The following is a 23663-nucleotide window of genomic DNA, read 5'->3' as shown; positions in this document are numbered from 1 at the left end:
ATAAATTTTGGAAAGCTCAGATAATCTGGAGATGGTTCCGATGATTTGGGAAAGGATGCTCTTTTCAGAATTCATTTACATCCATAGGATTATCACAGCTGTCCTTTAGGTTAAAAAAAAGAGCTAATACTTTAAATTTATATTTTTATTTTCTAACCTTTGGGAAAGATCGAATCATGTAAATTCTAAAACATTTTATAAAAAAATATATAGAAATCCTTTGTACTGTCCTTCTCCTCGAACTCCATGGTGAGGTGTCCTGCCCATTGGGGGCTTCAGTTGAGCTTCTGTCTTTTTTTCTTTCCTCAGTTCTTCCAAAATTTAAGGTGTTTATAGAGGGTCCAAGTTCCATCTCCATTAATGATGAGAAAGTCTCTTTGTCGGTGTCAGGCTCGTAAGTTTTACTTCTTGAATTTCCGTTCAGGAAATATTCTACCATCATCTCCAGATCCTGATGGTTTGTAACCCTTATTTTCTCTACATTTTTACCTCTCGGGTATTCTTTCTTGGGTTAGGTCTTGCGGTAATATATAGCAGTACTCCCATCATTGTTTTTTTGGTGAGGGTGGTGGTCCAGTTCTTTCTTTTCCTTCATCTCTTTATCTTTGTTGTAGATACACATATGGAGAGAAAGTGCCAGGAAATGTGACCCTTACAGTGAGCCAAAAGAAGAGACCGAGATACCGGGGCTGGTGGATGAGAGAGGAGGAAAATGACGATAAAGAAATCCTCTCCTTTACCCATAATAGCAAGGTAAGGTGGTCCGCTCAGCACAGGGAGGTCCTACTCCCAACCTATAGGTTATAAAGGATACATTTAAGGCGATTTAAGGGGAGGAGTGGTGTGGAAACGTCTTGTACTATTTAAGGTTCCCTGACAAATCCGATTGAAGAAGTCCAACCTATGGAAAGTCCATACTTAGCTGATATTACAAGGACCCAAGAGAATCCCCACTTCCCCAGTTAGAACTTGACCTTGGGTCTCGTTTCCTTGGCTGCCCCTCTCCCCCAATGGAGGGTTTTACCTCCTTGCCATGTTTAGCCTTCTCAAACCCAACAATTTGTGGATTTTTCAGTGTGAACCCCAATCCTTTAAAATGAATAAGGTCATTAATGTGTTTGTTTTTCATTTTTTTTTATCAAAGTGAAGCTGTTTATTTAAAGAAATGTCGGCATTTTAATATTAATATTATTCTTTTTAAATCACCATTGGTTCCATGTTGCTGTACGTGTGAACACAAGTAAAGTCGTGTTACGTGTATTCTAAATTGTAAAAATTCCTTTACTGTGTATGAAAAAAAATAAATAAATTAAGTGAAATGAAATGTTGCTTTCTAATTGATGGTTATTTAAGATATTACTTGCCCTAATTATTGTGTCGGGGGAGAAGCTTCACAAATAAATGGGACTCTAGTGGGTCACAGTAGTGATTACAACATAACAACTCATTGAACTGTGACTAGTGATGAGCGAGCACTAAAATGCTGGGGTGCTCGAAGCTCGGGCCGAGCACATTGGAATACTCGGACGCTCGGCTCGAGCAACGAGCCCAATGTAAGTCTATGGGAAACTCCAGCATTTTTCTGGTGGTCCCCCCCCGGCGGTCTGCAGAAGGTCAAAAATTGCCCAAATAGATGGGAACAGTGCTCAATTAAACATCAGGCAGGCAGAATATACAGGCAGACAGGCAGGCAGGGTATATAGGAGGGTGCATGAAAAACATAGCAGGGCACTTGGAACACACTAGTGCCCTCCGATTTTCATGCACCGTCTCTTTAAAAAAGCCGGCCGGCAATTCAGCAGCGGCATACACCGGTACCCGACAATGTAGAACAGAAAGAATAGAGCATCACACATAGATTAGATAGATAGAAACATGTCAGTCACATATATAACAAGTACAGTGATAGTGTTGATTACTGTACTTGCCATTTAGTGTTAAAATAAAGGATTTATTAAAAAAAAAATTGGCGTGGGGTTCCCCGTAATTTTAGTCTCTAGCGGAGGTTAAGCAGACGGCTGGGGCAGATGTTTGAAGCCCGGCAAGGGGGTAATACCCACGGAGCTTCCCAGGCTACTAATATCAGCCCCCAGCTGAATACCTAGCCTTTACTAGCTATTAAAATGAGGGACCCCCCCAAAAAAATGACGTGGGGTCCCCCCTATTTTAATAGATAGCAAAGGCTAGGCAGACAGCTGGGGGCTGATATTAATAGCCAAGGAAGGGTGCCATGAATATTGGCCCCCTCCCAGGCTAGAAACACCAGCCGTCAGCTGCCCCATAAATGGCGCATCCATAGGATGCGCCAATTCTGGCACTTAGCCTTGCTCTTCCCACTGCCCTGTAGCGGTGGCAGTGGGGTAATAGTGGTGGGGTTCATGTCAGCTTATAATGCCAGCTGACATCAAGCCCAGGTTAGTAATGGAGAGTCGTCTATAAGACACCCCCATTATTAACCCCATAGTCAAAGTTAAAAAAAAACACAAACACCCAGAATAAAGTCCTTTAATTGAAATAAACACACAATTCTTTATTGTTCTAAATTAAACCATACTTACCATCACGCCCATTCCAGCTGAAGCCAACGATCTCCTGCAATAAAAGAAAAATAATAAAGCAACATCATCCTTACCTTTCCATGGTTCCCAGGACACCTTCAGCTCTGCTACATCGAGATGACTGGCTGGACCGCAGCAGAACGCCCCACCCTGGACTATTAATATCAGCCCCCAGCTGTCTGCCTAGCCTTTGCTAGCTATTAAAATAGGGGGGACCCCACATCATTTTTTTGGGGGTCCCCCATTTTAATAGCTAGTAAAGGCTAGGTATTCAGCTGGGGGCTGATATTAGTAGCCTGGGAAGCTCCGTGGGTATTACCCCCTTCCCAGGCTTCAAACCGCGGACGCCCCAGTCGTCTGCTTAACCTCCGCTAGAGACTAAAATTACGGGGAACCCCACGCCAATTTTTTTTTAATAAATCCTTTATTTTAACACTAAATGGCAAGTACAGTAACCAACACTATCACTGTACTTCATATATATGTGACTGACATGTTTCTATCTATCTAATCTATGTGTGAAGCTCTATTCTTTCTGTTATAAATTGTCGGGTACCGGTGTATGCCGCTGATGAATTGCCGGCTTTTCATGTTTCACTGTGAGCACTGTTCCCATCGATTTGGGCAATCACTGTAATGCCACAACCACCATGGCTGCGGCATTACAGTGAGTGGCCGACAATCCCTGCATGATTGGTGCTCTAAAGAGCGCCAGACATGCAGGACGGGGACCCGAGCTCCTGCCCGAGCAGTGGCGAGTACCGAGCAGTGGCGAGCATGCTCGCTCATCACTAACTGTGACCCAATATACAGTACAGACCAAAAGTTTGGACACACCTTCTCATTTAAAGATTTTTCTGTATTTTCATGACTATGAACATTGTACATTCACACTGAAGCCATCAAAACTATGAATTATCACATGTGGAATTATATACTGTAAGGCGGCGGTGTTCACACCGTGCAGTAACTGAGGCAATGACCCAAGCAAGTCAAACATAAACAGCTTTTATTCAGCAACTCACAGGTAAACAGAAAAGTCCTCCGGTTCACAGCGGATTTTACAATGGACCCTACCAAGTCCATTGCAATCCGTTCAAAAGGTACCTCTATCACTGGCAGGGGTACCAATAGGCTACGGAAACTTGCGGTGGGTGTCGTCAACTGACATTCGGGGCATGATTCGCAGTACCTTTTGACCTCCGCGTAAACCCCAGGCCAAAAGAACCGCTGCAAGATACGTTCTTGCATCTTTTTAACCCCTAAGTGTCCACCCAGCAGGTGTGTGTGTGCCAAATCTAGAACCACCCGACGGTACTACTGAGGTGCCACCAACTGTTCCACGACCTCGTCCCTGATCTTATCTATCCTATAGAGCAACTCACCGCTGACTACCATGCGTGGAAATACAGTATCTGCACCGGGCTGTTCAGCTACGCCATTTACCTCTAACACCCTTTCCCACGCCTGAGTCAGGGTGGGATCCTGTAGCTGAGCCGTCCCAAACGTGTCCCGGGACACTTTCAGCTCAGGGATCGATGGGGTCTCCTCGACCTCCCCTGCCAGCACCTCTAAGGGAAACCTATCGGGGTCACACTCTATCCCTAGGTTGGACACCCCTACGGCAGGTTCTCCTGACTCGGGTTCGTCGGGTACAGCGCCTGTAACACATTTTACCAGGGGAGAGTGGATTTTGTTTTTCCACAGAGTCCAGAACAGGGGCAAGTCTCTTCCCAACACAGTCCCATAGGGAAGAGTTTTTACCACCCCCACCACATGTTTTATGTCTCCACATGGCGTGGACAAAACTACCTCCGTGGTTGGGTACTCTTAGTGGTACCCACGGATACACACAACCCCGACTGTCCGTCCACTGGGATTGTCTCCTGCCACCAGCGACCCATGTACCAAAGTCATTAGGCTCCCTGAGTTTAGGAGGGCCTCCGTGGGGTACCCATTAACCAGTACCTGGCATAGTTGGAGATCAATGTCCCGGGGGTCGGCGCTCGCCGTGCAGACGGGCTGGGAATACATTGAGACCCGGCGGCTATATCCGCAGTCCATGGGTTCCGTAGTCAGGGGACAATTAGCAACCACATGTCCCAGCCCCTGACACAGCCAGCACCTAAGGGTGGAGGTACTGTTAGGTCTTATAACTGTTTGGAAGGGAACCATCCTCCTGCCACTCCGGGGTTCCCCTTCAGCACGGGAACGGTGCTGACTGTCCCCAGCAGAAGTATGCGACCCCTTTCCCGATTCCTGGGTTGGCAGGGATCGGCGTGACAGCCGCGAGGGGGCAGAGTCCTGGATAAAGTCCTGAGTGGCCGAGTAGTGCTCGATCAAGCTGACCACCTGGTTGAGTGTGTCGGGGTCCCCTTGCCCCACCCAACGTTGGATAGCGGCTGGCAGAGTCCTCACCAGCCGGTCAACCACCACCTTCTCCACCATCTGGGCTGGAGACAAAGACTCAGGCTGGAGCCACCTCTTTACCAGCTGCAGGAGGTCATAAGCCTGAGACCGGGCGGGTCGGGTCTCCACATAGCCCCACGAAAACACACGCTGAGCCCTCACGTACAAGTTTGGACACACCTTCTTGTGTCCAAACTTTTGGTCTGTACTGTACGTCCTTACTTGGATCTATGTGAATTTGTCTTTTAAAAACATATTATTTAATAAATTAATAAAAGTTAATTTTTATTCACGTAACTCCTCCCCCCCCTCCTACTGTATGTGAATAATGTCCTATGAGATTTGATGATTTATTTACTGTTCACAAATAAATGGATTTTATTTCATTTTTACCTTTTTTCAAAAAAGCAACAAAATGATTTAATATTTATTTTTCATGGAGTCAAGGAGAATAAAATGCTCTGTACAATACCAATGTCTGTGATACTGGAGCCACCATCAGCAAAACACATCTGATGTTTGGAGATGTAGAAATCAAGGATTTATTTCTTTTTTTTTACCTTTTTTTCTGCTTTGTATTGTAGGGTCAGGAACGACGGTCCAGGGGATTTTTTTCAAACTCTTTAGCTATAGATACAGTATCTCCACTATAACTGGGGCTTTACTGGGTTTAGTTGGGGCTGTGTGGGGTCCATAAACACCAGTAATGTGAATATTTGTGTTTGCTGTTGATGGATCTACATTGTACGGGCCAGACTCTGTGACCCTAATATTGACCCCCTTCTTCACAGACCGACCGCTCCGGGAAACTAACCCTACCCTTGGACTTATCTCTGTTCAGTCTTCGAAACTCTAACTACCTGAGACAACTGGAGGTGGAGGCGTTTCTGACGGAGGACGGGACAGGTAACGGGATCAACGGACACATGGCCTCCGTAGTGAGGTGGCGTCACAGGTGGGGGCGCAAGATGGAAGTGAGGGGGGCTCACAGTTGGTGGGGGTCGGGAGAGGGTCACAGGTGGGTGTCATAAGGTGGGGTGGGAGTCACAGACAGTGAGTTACAAGTGGGGAGGGGGTCATACTAAGTTGGTGGGGTTGGAGAGGTGGGTCACAAGGTGGGGGTGGGCCAGGGGTCACATGAGGTATATGTATCACATAGAGTTGGTGGAAGTCAAGTGGGGGTCACAGGAAGTCAGTAACAAGTTGCAAGGTGGGGTGGGGCAGGGGTCTCATGAGAAGGGTTAAAAGGTGGGGTTGGGGGTAACAAGCAGTCAGTTACAAGTCAGGATTGTGGAGGGCATCACAAGGTGGGAGAGGGTAACATGATGGTTTGTCGCAAGGTGGGGGTGGCGTGGTCACATGAGGGTGGCCATATGACGTTGGTAGGAGTGAGGAGGGGGTCACGGACAGTTAGTGGTGGGGGACCTCTGCCAGTGTCACATGCAGGTTTGGTGGTATCACAGTGTTTCTTCTTCCGTCCCTTCAGGAGTTACGCTCAGCGCTCCTAAGAAGATCATCAACCTTCAGTCCCAGCTCACCAAGATAACATTTAAAGACACAAAGCGCTATTACCAGCCTGGGGCCCCGTACAGAGGCAAGGTGAGTAGAGACCGCCTCTCTGAGGACCCCTCCTGCATCACATAGACAACCCCCTATATGAATGACCACCATGTAATACTTCATCATCCCTGTGGGGGCACCGCAGGGAAACTGAGTAGCTACTGCCAGGTATTCTGACAGTTTATAGCTGGGGGTTTCAGCCAGGGGACACTTTGTGATCAGTTTATTGTTAAGGGTCTCTTCCAACATGGATTGTACTGAGCGGAGAGACCCTTTAATATCATGTTTGTGTTTTCTCAGTTGGTGCTGGAGTCTTATGATGGAAAACGTCTTGATGGTAAAACGGTTCAACTCCGCTCCACAGTGCGAGGAGAGACCACCGAAGAGACGTATGTGACCGACTCTGCAGGGGAGGTCTCATTCCAGCTGTCTACTGAAAAATGGGGCAAAGGCTCTGTTTCATTACGGGTGAGTGTTGAGGAAACCCCTGACCAACCACAGTCTGTAACCCCCCCTACAGTGAATCATACCATACAAAACCTCCCTACATAGGATCATACCATGCAGAAACCCCCTACAGTGGATCGTACCATGCAGAAACCCCCTACAGTGGATCGTACGATGCAGAAACCTCCCTACAGTGGATCGTACGATGCAGAAACCCCCTACAGTGGATCGTACGATGCAGAAACCCCCTACAGTGGATCGTACGATGCAGAAACCTCCCTACATAGGATCATACTATACAGAACCTCCCTATATAGGATCATACCATGCAGAAACCCCCTACAGTGGATCGTACCATGCAGAAACCCCCTACAGTGGATCGTACGATGCAGAAACCCCCTACAGTGGATCGTACGATGCAGAAACCCCCTACATAGAATTATACCATACAAAGTCTCCCCACATAGGATCATACCGTACAAAACCTCCCCACATAGGATCATACCCGACAAAACCTCCCCACATAGGATCATACCATACAAAACCTCCTCACATAGGATCATACCATACAAAACCTCCCCACATAGCATCATACCGTACAAAACCTCCCCACATAGGATCATACCATACAAAACCTCCCCACATAGGATCATACCATACAAAACCTCCCCACATAGGATCATACCATACAAAACCTCCCCACATAGGATCATACCATACAAAACCTCCCCACATAGGATCATACCATACAAAACCTCCCCACATAGGATCATACCATACAAAACCTCCCCACATAGGATTATACCGTACAAAACCTCCCCACATAGGATCATACCGTACAAAACCTCCCCACATAGGATCATACCATACAAAACCTTCCTACATAGGATCATACCATACAAAACCTCCCCACATAGCATCATACCGTACAAAACCTCCCCACATAGGATCATACCATACAAAACCTCCCCACATAGGATCATACCATACAAAACCTCCCCACATAGGATCATACCATACAAAACCTCCCCACATAGGATCATACCATACAAAACCTCCCCACATAGGATCATACCATACAAAACCTCCCCACATAGCATCATACCATACAAAACCTCCCTACATAGGATCATACCATACAAAACCTCCCCACATAGCATCATACCGTACAAAACCTCCCTACATAGGATCATACCATACAAAACCTCCCCACATAGGATCATACCATACAAAACCTCCCTACATAGCATCATACCATACAAAACCTCCCTACATAGGATCATACCGTACAAAACCTCCCTACATAGGATCATACCATACAAAACCTCCCTACATAGGATCATACCGTACAAAACCTCGCCACATAGGATCATACCATACAAAACCTCCCTACATAGGATCATACCGTACAAAACCTCCCCACATAGGATCATACCATACAAAACCTCCCCACATAGGATAATACCGTACAAAACCTCCCCACATAGGATCATACCATACAAAACCTCCCCACATAGGATCATACCATACAAAACCTCCCCACATAGGATCATACCATACAAAACCTCCCCACATAGGATCACACCATACAAAACCTCCCCACATAGGATCATACCATACAAAACCTCCCCACATAGGATCATACCATACAAAACCTCCCCACATAGGATCATACCGTACAAAACCTCCCTACATAGGATCATACCATACAAAACCTCCCCACATAGGATCATACCATACAAAACCTACCCACATAGGATCATACCGTACAAAACCTCCCTACATAGGATCATACCATACAAAACCTCCCCACATAGGATCATACCATACAAAACCTCCCCACATAGCATCATACCGTACAAAACCTCCCTACATAGGATCATACCATACAAAACCTCCCCACATAGGATCATACCATACAAAACCTCCCCACATAGGATCATACCGTACAAAACCTCCCCACATAGGATCATACCATACAAAACCTCCCCACATAGCATCATACCATACAAAACCTCCCCACATAGGATCACACCATACAAAACCTCCCCACATAGGATCATACCATACAAAACCTCCCTACATAGGATCATACCATACAAAACCTCCCCACATAGGATCATACCATACAAAACCTCCCTACATAGGATCACACCATACAAAACCTCCCCACATAGGATCATACCATACAAAACCTCCCTACATAGGATCATACCATACAAAACCTCCCCACATAGGATCATACCATACAAAACCTCCCCACATAGGATCATACCATACAAAACCTCCCCACATAGGATCATACCATACAAAACCTCCCCACATAGGATCATACCATACAAAACCTACCCACATAGGATCATACCGTACAAAACCTCCCTACATAGGATCATACCATACAAAACCTCCCCACATAGCATCATACCGTACAAAACCTCCCTACATAGGATCATACCATACAAAACCTCCCCACATAGGATCATACCATACAAAACCTCCCCACATAGGATCATACCATACAAAACCTCCCCACATAGGATCATACCATACAAAACCTCCCCACATAGGATCATACCGTACAAAACCTCCCTACATAGGATCATACCATACAAAACCTCCCCACATAGGATCATACCATACAAAACCTACCCACATAGGATCATACCGTACAAAACCTCCCTACATAGGATCATACCATACAAAACCTCCCCACATAGCATCATACCGTACAAAACCTCCCTACATAGGATCATACCATACAAAACCTCCCCACATAGGATCATACCATACAAAACCTCCCTACATAGGATCATACCGTACAAAACCTCCCTACATAGGATCATACCATACAAAACCTCCCCACATAGGATCATACCATACAAAACCTCCCTACATAGGATCATACCATACAAAACCTCCCCACATAGGATCATACCATACAAAACCTCCCCACATAGGATCATACCGTACAAAACCTCCCTACATAGGATCATACCATACAAAACCTCCCCACATAGGATCATACCATACAAAACCTCCCTACATAGGATCATACCATACAAAACCTCCCCACATAGGATCACACCATACAAAACCTCCCCACATAGGATCATACCATACAAAACCTCCCTACATAGGATCATACCATACAAAACCTCCCTACATAGGATCATACCGTACAAAACCTCCCCACATAGGATCATACCATACAAAACCTCCCCACATAGGATCACACCATACAAAACCTCCCCACATAGGATCATACCGTACAAAACCTCCCTACATAGGATCATACCATACAAAACCTCCCCACATAGGATCATACCATACAAAACCTCCCTACATAGGATCATACCGTACAAAACCTCCACACATAGGATTATACCATACAAAACCTCCCCACATAGGATCATACCATACAAAACCTCCCCACATAGGATCATACCATACAAAACCTCCCCACATAGGATCATACCGTACAAAACCTCCCTACATAGGATCATACCATACAAAACCTCCCCACATAGGATCATACCATACAAAACCTCCCCACATAGGATCATACCGTACAAAACCTCCCTACATAGGATCATACCATACAAAACCTCCCCACATAGCATCATACCGTACAAAACCTCCCCACATAGGATCATACCATACAAAACCTCCCCACATAGGATCATACCATACAAAACCTCCCCACATAGCATCATACCATACAAAACCTCCCCACATAGGATCACACCATACAAAACCTCCCCACATAGGATCATACCATACAAAACCTCCCCACATAGGATCATACCATACAAAACCTCCCCACATAGCATCATACCGTACAAAACCTCCCCACATAGGATCACACCATACAAAACCTCCCCACATAGGATCATACCGTACAAAACCTCCCCATATAGGATCATACCATACAAAACCTCCCCACATAGCATCATACCGTACAAAACCTCCCTACATAGGATCACACCATACAAAACCTCCCCACATAGGATCACACCATACAAAACCTCCCCACATAGGATCACACCATACAAAACCTCCCTACATAGGATCATACCGTACAAAACCTCCCCACATAGCATCATACCATACAAAACCTCCCCACATAGGATCATACCATACAAAACCTCCCCACATAGGATCATACCATACAAAACCTCTCCACATAGGATCATACCATACAAAACCTCCCCACATAGCATCATACCATACAAAATCTCCCTACATAGGATCATACCATACAAAACCTCCCCACATAGGATCATACCGTACAAAACCTCCCTACATAGGATCATACCATACAAAACCTCCCTACATAGGATCATACCGTACAAAACCTCCCCACATAGCATCATACCGTACAAAACCTCCCCACATAGGATCATACCATACAAAACCTTCCTACATAGGATCATACCGTACAAAACCTCCCCACATAGGATCATACCGTACAAAACCTCCCCACATAGGATCATACCGTACAAAACCTCCCCACATAGGATCATACCATACAAAACCTCCCCACATAGCATCATACCATACAAAACCTCCCCACATAGGATCATACCGTACAAAGCCTCCCTACATAGGATCATACCATACAAAACCTCCCCACATAGGATCATACCATACAAAACCTCCCCACATAGGATCATACCATACAAAACCTCCCCACATAGGATTATACCATACAAAACCTCCCCACATAGGATCATACCGTACAAAACCTCCCTACATAGGATCATACCATACAAAACCTCCCCACATAGGATCATACCATACAAAACCTCCCCACATAGGATCATACCGTACAAAACCTCCCCACATAGGATCATACCATACAAAACCTCCCCACATAGGATCACACCATACAAAACCTCCCCACATAGGATCACACCATACAAAACCTCCCCACATAGGATCACCCCATACAAAACCTCCCTACATAGGATCATACCGTACAAAATCTCCCCACATAGGATCATACCGTACAAAACCTCCCCACATAGGATCATACCGTACAAAACCTCCCCACATAGGATCATACCATACAAAACCTCCCCACATAGCATCATACCATACAAAACCTCCCCACATAGCATCATACCATACAAAACCTCCCCACATAGGATCATACCGTACAAAACCTCCCCACATAGGATCATACCATACAAAACCTCCCCACATAGCATCATACCGTACAAAACCTCCCCACATAGGATCATACCATACAAAACCTCCCCACATAGGATCATACCATACAAAACCTCCCCACATAGCATCATACCGTACAAAACCTCCCCACATAGGATCATACCGTACAAAACCTCCCCACATAGCATCATACCGTACAAAACCTCCCCACATAGCATCATACCATACAAAACCTCCCCACATAGGATCATACCATACAAAACCTCCCCACATAGGATCATACCGTACAAACCCTCCCTACATAGGATCATACCATACAAAACCTCCCCACATAGGATCATACCGTACAAAACCTCCCTACATAGGATCATACCGTACAAAACCTCCCCACATAGGATCATACCGTACAAAACCTCCCTACATAGGATCATACCGTACAAAACCTCCCCACATAGGATCATACCGTACAAACCCTCCCTACATAGGATCATACCATACAAAACCTCCCCACATAGGATCATACCGTACAAAACCTCCCTACATAGGATCATACCATACAAAACCTCCCCACATAGGATCATACCGTACAAACCCTCCCTACATAGGATCATACCATACAAAACCTCCCCACATAGGATCATACCATACAAAACCTCCCCACATAGGATCATACCATACAAAACCTCCCCACATAGGATCATACCATACAAAACCTCCCTACATAGGATCATACCATACAAAACCTCCCCACATAGGATCATACCGTACAAACCCTCCCTACATAGGATCATACCATACAAAACCTCCCCACATAGGATCACACCATACAAAACCTCCCCACATAGGATCATACCATACAAAACCTCCCCACATAGGATCACACCATACAAAACCTCCCCACATAGGATCACACCATACAAAACCTCCCTACATAGGATCATACCATACAAAACCTCCCCACATAGGATCATACCATACAAAACCTCCCCACATAGGATCATACCGTACAAAACCTCCCTACATAGGATCATACCGTACAAAACCTCCCCACATAGGATCATACCGTACAAAACCTCCCCACATAGGATCATACCATACAAAACCTCCCCACATAGGATCATACCATACAAAGCCTCCCTACATAGCATCATACCATACAAAACCTCCCCACATAGGATCATACCATACAAAACCTCCCCACATAGCATCATACCATACAAAACCTCCCCACATAGGATCATACCATACAAAACCTCCCCACATAGGATCATACCATACAAAACCTCCCCATATAGGATTATACCATACAAAACCTCCCCACATAGGATCATACCGTACAAAACCTCCCAACATAGGATCATACCATACAAAACCTCCCCACATAGGATCATACCATACAAAACCTCCCCACATAGGATCATACCATACAAAACCTCCCCACATAGCATCATACCATACAAAACCTCCCCACATAGGATCATACCATACAAAGCCTCCCTACATAGCATCATACCATACAAAACCTCCCCACATAGGATCATACCATACAAAGCCTCCCTACATAGCATCATACCATACAAAACCTCCCCACATAGGATCATACCATACAAAACCTCCCCACATAGGATCATACCATACAAAACCTCCCCACATAGGATCATACCATACAAAACCTCCCCATATAGGATTATACCATACAAAACCTCCCCACATAGGATCATACCGTACAAAACCTCCCCACATAGGATCATACCATACAAAACCTCCCCACATAGGATCATACCATTCAAAACCTCCCCACATAGGATCACACCATACAAAACCTCCCTACATAGGATCATACCATACAAAACCTCCCCACATAGGATCATACCATACAAAACCTCCCCACATAGGATCACACCATACAAAACCTCCCCACATAGGATCATACCGTACAAAACCTCCCTACATAGGATCATACCATACAAAACCTCCCCACATAGGATCATACCATACAAAACCTCCCTACATAGGATCATACCATACAAAACCTCCCCACATAGGATCATACCATACAAAACCTCCCCACATAGGATCATACCATACAAAACCTCCCTACATAGGATCATACCATACAAAACCTCCCCACATAGGATCATACCATACAAAACCTCCCCACATAGGATCATACCATACAAAACCTCCCCACATAGGATCATACCATACAAAACCTCCCCACATAGCATCATACCATACAAAACCTCCCCACATAGGATCATACCATACAAAACCTCCCCACATAGGATCATACCATACAAAACCTCCCCACATAGGATCATACCATACAAAGTCTCCCTACATAGGATCATACCATACAAAACCTCCCCACATAGGATCATACCATACAAAACCTCCCCACATAGGATCATACCATACAAAACCTCCCCACATAGCATCATACCATACAAAACCTCCCTACATAGGATCACACCATACAAAACCTCCCCACATAGGATCATACCATACAAAACCTCCCCACATAGGATCATACCGTACAAAACCTCCCCCATAGGATCACACCATACAAAACCTCCCCACATAGGATCATACCATACAAAACCTCCCCACATAGGATCATACCATACAAAACCTCCCCACATAGCATCATACCATACAAAACCTCCCCACATAGGATCATACCATACAAAACCTCCCCACATAGGATCATACCGTACAAAACCTCCCCACATAGGATCATACCGTACAAAACCTCCCCACATAGGATCATACCATACAAAACCTCCCCACATAGGATCATACCATACAAAACCTTCCTACATAGGATCATACCATACAAAACCTCCCCACATAGGATCACACCATACAAAACCTCCCCACATAGGATTATACCCTACAAAACCTTCCCACATAGCATCATACCATACAAAACCTCCCCACATAGGATCATACCATACAAAACCTCCCTACATAGGATCATACCATACAAAACCTCCCTACATAGGATCATACCATACAAAACCTCCCCACATAGGATCATACCATACAAAACCTCCCCACATAGGATCATACCGTACAAAACCTCCCCACATAGGATCATACCGTACAAAACCTCCCCACATAGCATCATACCATACAAAACCTCCCCACATAGGATCATACCGTACAAAACCTCCCTACATAGGATCATACCATACAAAACCTCCCCACATAGGATCATACCATACAAAACCTCCCTACATAGGATCATACCATACAAAACCTCCCCACATAGGATCATACCATACAAAACCTCCCTACATAGGATCATACCATACAAAACCTCCCCACATAGGATCATACCGTACAAAACCTCCCCACATAGGATCATACCATACAAAACCTCCCCACATAGCATCATACCATACAAAACCTCCCTACATAGGATCATACCATACAAAACCTCCCCACATAGGATCATACCATACAAAACCTCCCCACATAGGATCATACCATACAAAACCTCCCCACATAGGATCATACCATACAAAACCTCCCCACATAGGATCATACCGTACAAAACCTCCCTACATAGGATCATACCGTACAAAACCTACCCACATAGGATCATACCATACAAAACCTCCCCACATAGGATCATACCATACAAAACCTACCCACATAGGATCATACCATACAAAACCTCCCCACATAGGATCATACTGTACAAAACCTCCCCACATAGGATCATACCGTACAAAACCTCCCCACATAGGATCATACCATACAAAACCTCCCCACATAGGATCATACCATACAAAACCTCCCCACATAGGATCATACCATACAAAACCTCCCCACATAGGATCATACCGTACAAAACCTCCCCACATAGGATCATACCATACAAAACCTCCCTACATAGGATCATACCGTACAAAACCTCCCTACATAGCATCATACCATACAAAACCTCCCCACATAGCATCATACCATACAAAACCTTCCTACATAGGATCATACCATACAAAACCTCCCCACATAGGATCATACCATACAAAACCTCCCCACATAGGATCATACCGTACAAAACCTCCCCACATAGGATCACACCATACAAAACCTCCCCACATAGGATCATACCATACAAAACCTCCCCACATAGGATCATACCATACAAAACCTCCCCACATAGGATCATACCATACAAAACCTCCCCACATAGGATCATACCATACAAAACCTCCCCACATAGCATCATACCATACAAAACCTCCCCACATAGCATCATACCATACAAAACCTTCCTACATAGGATCATACCATACAAAACCTCCCCACATAGGATCATACCATACAAAACCTCCCCACATAGGATCATACCATACAAAACCTCCCCACATAGGATCATACCATACAAAACCTCCCCACATAGGATCATACCGTACAAAACCTCCCCACATAGGATCATACCATACAAAACCTTCCTACATAGGATCATACCATACAAAACCTCCCCACATAGGATCATACCATACAAAACCTCCCCACATAGGATCATACCATACAAAACCTCCCCACATAGGATCATACCATACAAAACCTCCCCACATAGGATCATACCATACAAAACCTTCCTACATAGGATCATACCATACAAAACCTCCCCACATAGGATCATACCATACAAAACCTCCCCACATAGGATCATACCGTACAAAACCTCCCCACATAGGATCACACCATACAAAACCTCCCCACATAGGATCATACCATACAAAACCTCCCCACATAGGATCATACCATACAAAACCTCCCCACATAGGATCATACCATACAAAACCTCCCCACATAGGATCATACCATACAAAACCTCCCCACATAGCATCATACCATACAAAACCTCCCCACATAGCATCATACCATACAAAACCTTCCTACATAGGATCATACCATACAAAACCTCCCCACATAGGATCATACCATACAAAACCTCCCCACATAGGATCATACCGTACAAAACCTCCCTACATAGGATCATACCATACAAAACCTCCCCACATAGCATCATACCATACAAAACCTCCCCACATAGCATCATACCATACAAAACCTTCCTACATAGGATCATACCATACAAAACCTCCCCACATAGGATCATACCATACAAAACCTCCCCACATAGGATCATACCGTACAAAACCTTCCTACATAGGATCATACCGTACAAAACCTCCCCACATAGGATCATACCATACAAAACCTCCCCACATAGGATCATACCATACAAAACCTCCCCACATAGGATCATACCATACAAAACCTTCCTACATAGGATCATACCATACAAAACCTCCCCACATAGGATCATACCATACAAAACCTCCCCACATAGGATCATACTGTACAAAACCTCCCCACATAGGATCATACCGTACAAAACCTCCCCACATAGGATCATACCATACAAAACCTCCCCACATAGGATCATACCATACAAAACCTCCCCACATAGGATCATACCATACAAAACCTCCCCACATAGGATCATACCGTACAAAACCTCCCCACATAGGATCATACCATACAAAACCTCCCTACATAGGATCATACCGTACAAAACCTCCCCACATAGGATCATACCATACAAAACCTCCCCACATAGGATCATACCGTACAAAACCTCCCCACATAGGATCATACCATACAAAACCTCCCCACATAGGATCATACCATACAAAACCTCCCCACATAGGATCATACCATACAAAACCTTCCTACATAGGATCATACCATACAAAACCTCCCCACATAGGATCATACCATACAAAACCTCCCCACATAGGATCATACCGTACAAAACCTCCCCACATAGGATCACACCATACAAAACCTCCCCACATAGGATCATACCATACAAAACCTCCCCACATAGGATCATACCATACAAAACCTCCCCACATAGGATCATACCATACAAAACCTCCCCACATAGGATCATACCATACAAAACCTCCCCACATAGCATCATACCATACAAAACCTCCCCACATAGCATCATACCATACAAAACCTTCCTACATAGGATCATACCATACAAAACCTCCCCACATAGGATCATACCATACAAAACCTCCCCACATAGGATCACACCATACAAAACCTCCCCACATAGGATCATACCATACAAAACCTCCCCACATAGGATCATACCGTACAAAACCTCCCTACATAGGATCATACCATACAAAACCTCCCCACATAGCATCATACCATACAAAACCTCCCCACATAGCATCATACCATACAAAACCTTCCTACATAGGATCATACCATACAAAACCTCCCCACATAGGATCATACCATACAAAACCTCCCCACATAGGATCATACCATACAAAACCTCCCCACATAGGATCATACTGTACAAAACCTCCCCACATAGGATCATACCATACAAAACCTTCCTACATAGGATCATACCATACAAAACCTCCCCACATAGGATCATACCATACAAAACCTCCCCACATAGGATCATACTGTACAAAACCTCCCCACATAGGATCATACCATACAAAACCTCCCCACATAGGATCATACCATACAAAACCTCCCCACATAGGATCACACCGTACAAAACCTCCCCACATAGGATCACACCATACAAAACCTCCCCACATAGGATCACACCGTACAAAACCTCCCCACATAGGATCACACCATACAAAACCTCCCCACATAGGATCATACCATACAAAACCTCCCCACATAGGATCATACCATACAAAACCTCCCCACATAGCATCATACCATACAAAACCTCCCCACATAGGATCATACCATACAAAACCTCCCCACATAGGATCATACCATACAAAACCTCCCCACATAGGATCACACCGTACAAAACCTCCCCACATAGGATCACACCATACAAAACCTCCCCACATAGGATCATACCGTACAAAACCTCCCCACATAGGATCACACCATACAAAACCTCCCCACATAGGATCACACCGTACAAAACCTCCCCACATAGGATCATACCATACAAAACCTCCCCACATAGGATCACACCGTACAAAACCTCCCCACATAGGATCACACCATACAAAACCTCCCCACATAGGATCATACCGTACAAAACCTCCCCACATAGGATCACACCATACAAAACCTCCCCACATAGGATCACACCGTACAAAACCTCCCCACATAGGATCATACCATACAAAACCTCCCCACATAGGATCACACCGTACAAAACCTCCCCACATAGGATCACACCATACAAAACCTCCCCACATAGGATCATACCGTACAAAACCTCCCCACATAGGATCATACCGTACAAAACCTCCCTACATAGGATCATACCATACAAAACCTCCCCACATAGGATCATACCATACAAAACCTCCCCACATAGGATCATACCATACAAAACCTCCCCACATAGGATCATACCATACAAAACCTCCCCACATAGGATCACACCGTACAAAACCTCCCCACATAGGATCACACCATACAAAACCTCCCCACATAGGATCATACCATACAAAACCTCCCCACATAGGATCATACCATACAAAACCTCCCCACATAGGATCATACCATACAAAACCTCCCCACATAGCATCATACCGTACAAAACCTCCCCACATAGGATCATACCGTACAAAACCTCCCCACATAGGATCATACCATACAAAACCTCCCTACATAGGATCACACCATACAAAACCTCCCCACATAGGATCATACCATACAAAACCTCCCCACATAGCATCATACCATACAAAACCTCCCCACATAGCATCATACCATACAAAACCTTCCTACATAGGATCATACCATACAAAACCTCCCCACATAGGATCATACCATACAAAACCTCCCCACATAAGATCATACCATACAAAACCTCCCCACATAGCATCATACCATACAAAACCTCCCCACATAGCATCATACCATACAAAACCTCCCTACATAAGATCATACCGTACAAAACCTCCCCACATAGGATCATACCATACAAAACCTCCCCACATAGGATCATACCATACAAAACCTTCCTACATAGGATCATACCATACAAAACCTCCCCACATAGGATCATACCATACAAAACCTCCCCACATAGGATCATACCGTACAAAACCTCCCCACATAGCATCATACCATACAAAACCTTCCTACATAGGATCATACCATACAAAACCTCCCCACATAGGATCATACCATACAAAACCTCCCCACATAAGATCATACCATACAAAACCTCCCCACATAGCATCATACCATACAAAACCTCCCCACATAGCATCATACCATACAAAACCTTCCTACATAGGATCATACCGTACAAAACCTCCCCACATAGGATCATACCATACAAAACCTCCCCACATAGGATCATACCATACAAAGCCTCCCTACATAGCATCATACCATACAAAACCTCCCCACATAGGATCATACCATACAAAACCTCCCCACATAGCATCATACCATACAAAACCTCCCCACATAGGATCATACCATACAAAACCTCCCCACATAGGATCATACCATACAAAACCTCCCCATATAGGATTATACCATACAAAACCTCCCCACATAGGATCATACCGTACAAAACCTCCCCACATAGGATCATACCATACAAAACCTCCCCACATAGGATCATACCATACAAAACCTCCCCACATAGGATCATACCATACAAAACCTCCCCACATAGCATCATACCATACAAAACCTCCCCACATAGGATCATACCATACAAAGCCTCCCTACATAGCATCATACCATACAAAACCTCCCCACATAGGATCATACCATACAAAGCCTCCCTACATAGCATCATACCATACAAAACCTCCCCACATAGGATCATACCATACAAAACCTCCCCACATAGGATCATACCATACAAAACCTCCCCACATAGGATCATACCATACAAAACCTCCCCATATAGGATTATACCATACAAAACCTCCCCACATAGGATCATACCGTACAAAACCTCCCCACATAGGATCATACCATACAAAACCTCCCCACATAGGATCATACCATACAAAACCTCCCCACATAGGATCACACCATACAACACCTCCCTACATAGGATCATACCATACAAAACCTCCCCACATAGGATCATACCATACAAAACCTCCCCACATAGGATCACACCATACAAAACCTCCCCACATAGGATCATACCGTACAAAACCTCCCTACATAGGATCATACCATACAAAACCTCCCCACATAGGATCATACCATACAAAACCTCCCTACATAGGATCATACCATACAAAACCTCCCCACATAGGATCATACCATACAAAACCTCCCCACATAGGATCATACCATACAAAACCTCCCTACATAGGATCATACCATACAAAACCTCCCCACATAGGATCATACCATACAAAACCTCCCCACATAGGATCATACCATACAAAACCTCCCCACATAGGATCATACCATACAAAACCTCCCCACATAGCATCATACCATACAAAACCTCCCCACATAGGATCATACCATACAAAACCTCCCCACATAGGATCATACCATACAAAACCTCCCCACATAGGATCATACCATACAAAGCCTCCCTACATAGGATCATACCATACAAAACCTCCCCACATAGGATCATACCATACAAAACCTCCCCACATAGGATCATACCGTACAAAACCTCCCCCATAGGATCACACCATACAAAACCTCCCCACATAGGATCATACCATACAAAACCTCCCCACATAGGATCATACCATACAAAACCTCCCCACATAGCATCATACCATACAAAACCTCCCCACATAGGATCATACCATACAAAACCTCCCCACATAGGATCATACCGTACAAAACCTCCCCACATAGGATCATACCGTACAAAACCTCCCCACATAGGATCATACCATACAAAACCTCCCCACATAGGATCATACCATACAAAACCTTCCTACATAGGATCATACCATACAAAACCTCCCCACATAGGATCACACCATACAAAACCTCCCCACATAGGATTATACCCTACAAAACCTTCCCACATAGCATCATACCATACAAAACCTCCCCACATAGGATCATACCATACAAAACCTCCCTACATAGGATCATACCATACAAAACCTCCCTACATAGGATCATACCATACAAAACCTCCCCACATAGGATCATACCATACAAAACCTCCCCACATAGGATCATACCGTACAAAACCTCCCCACATAGGATCATACCGTACAAAACCTCCCCACATAGCATCATACCATACAAAACCTCCCTACATAGGATCATACCATACAAAACCTCCCCACATAGGATCATACCATACAAAACCTCCCCACATAGGATCATACCGTACAAAACCTCCCCACATAGGATCATACCATACAAAACCTCCCTACATAGGATCATACCATACAAAACCTCCCTACATAGGATCATACCATACAAAACCTCCCCACATAGGATCATACCATACAAAACCTCCCCACATAGGATCATACCATACAAAACCTCCCCACATAGGATCATACCATACAAAACCTCCCCACATAGGATCATACCGTACAAAACCTCCCTACATAGGATCATACCGTACAAAACCTACCCACATAGGATCATACCATACAAAACCTCCCCACATAGGATCATACCATACAAAACCTCCCCACATAGGATCATACCGTACAAAACCTCCCCACATAGGATCATACTGTACAAAACCTCCCCACATAGGATCATACCGTACAAAACCTCCCCACATAGGATCATACCATACAAAACCTCCCCACATAGGATCATACCATACAAAACCTCCCCACATAGGATCATACCATACAAAACCTCCCCACATAGGATCATACCGTACAAAACCTCCCCACATAGGATCATACCATACAAAACCTCCCTACATAGGATCATACCGTACAAAACCTCCCCACATAGGATCATACCATACAAAACCTCCCCACATAGGATCATACCGTACAAAACCTCCCCACATAGGATCATACCATACAAAACCTCCCCACATAGGATCATACCATACAAAACCTCCCCACATAGGATCATACCATACAAAACCTTCCTACATAGGATCATACCATACAAAACCTCCCCACATAGGATCATACCATACAAAACCTCCCCACATAGGATCATACCGTACAAAACCTCCCCACATAGGATCACACCATACAAAACCTCCCCACATAGGATCATACCATACAAAACCTCCCCACATAGGATCATACCATACAAAACCTCCCCACATAGGATCATACCATACAAAACCTCCCCACATAGGATCATACCATACAAAACCTCCCCACATAGCATCATACCATACAAAACCTCCCCACATAGCATCATACCATACAAAACCTTCCTACATAGGATCATACCATACAAAACCTCCCCACATAGGATCATACCATACAAAACCTCCCCACATAGGATCATACCGTACAAAACCTCCCT

General features: G+C 44.6%; 1 protein-coding gene across 6 annotated transcripts in view; it reads left to right on the top strand.

The window, feature by feature from the left end:
* LOC141273167 (alpha-2-macroglobulin-like protein 1) overlaps positions 1-23663 on the top strand; it is a 607283-nt gene that overhangs the window by 213939 nt on the left and 369681 nt on the right. For all 6 annotated transcript variants that reach the window (XM_073684620.1, XM_073684625.1, XM_073684624.1 and 3 more), the window contains exons 8-12: positions 310-394; positions 615-753; positions 5759-5873; positions 6454-6566; positions 6828-6995. In XM_073684620.1, coding sequence (XP_073540721.1) covers positions 310-394; positions 615-753; positions 5759-5873; positions 6454-6566; positions 6828-6995 — 620 coding nt within the window. The remainder of the gene's footprint in view (positions 1-309; positions 395-614; positions 754-5758; positions 5874-6453; positions 6567-6827; positions 6996-23663) is intronic.

This window comes from Phyllobates terribilis, unplaced genomic scaffold (genome assembly GCF_046119375.1).
Source record: "Phyllobates terribilis strain yellow unplaced genomic scaffold, ASM4611937v1 Scaffold_5__5_contigs__length_657084704, whole genome shotgun sequence".
Lineage (NCBI taxonomy): Eukaryota > Metazoa > Chordata > Amphibia > Anura > Dendrobatidae > Phyllobates > Phyllobates terribilis.
This window is presented reverse-complemented; position numbering and strand designations above follow the sequence as displayed.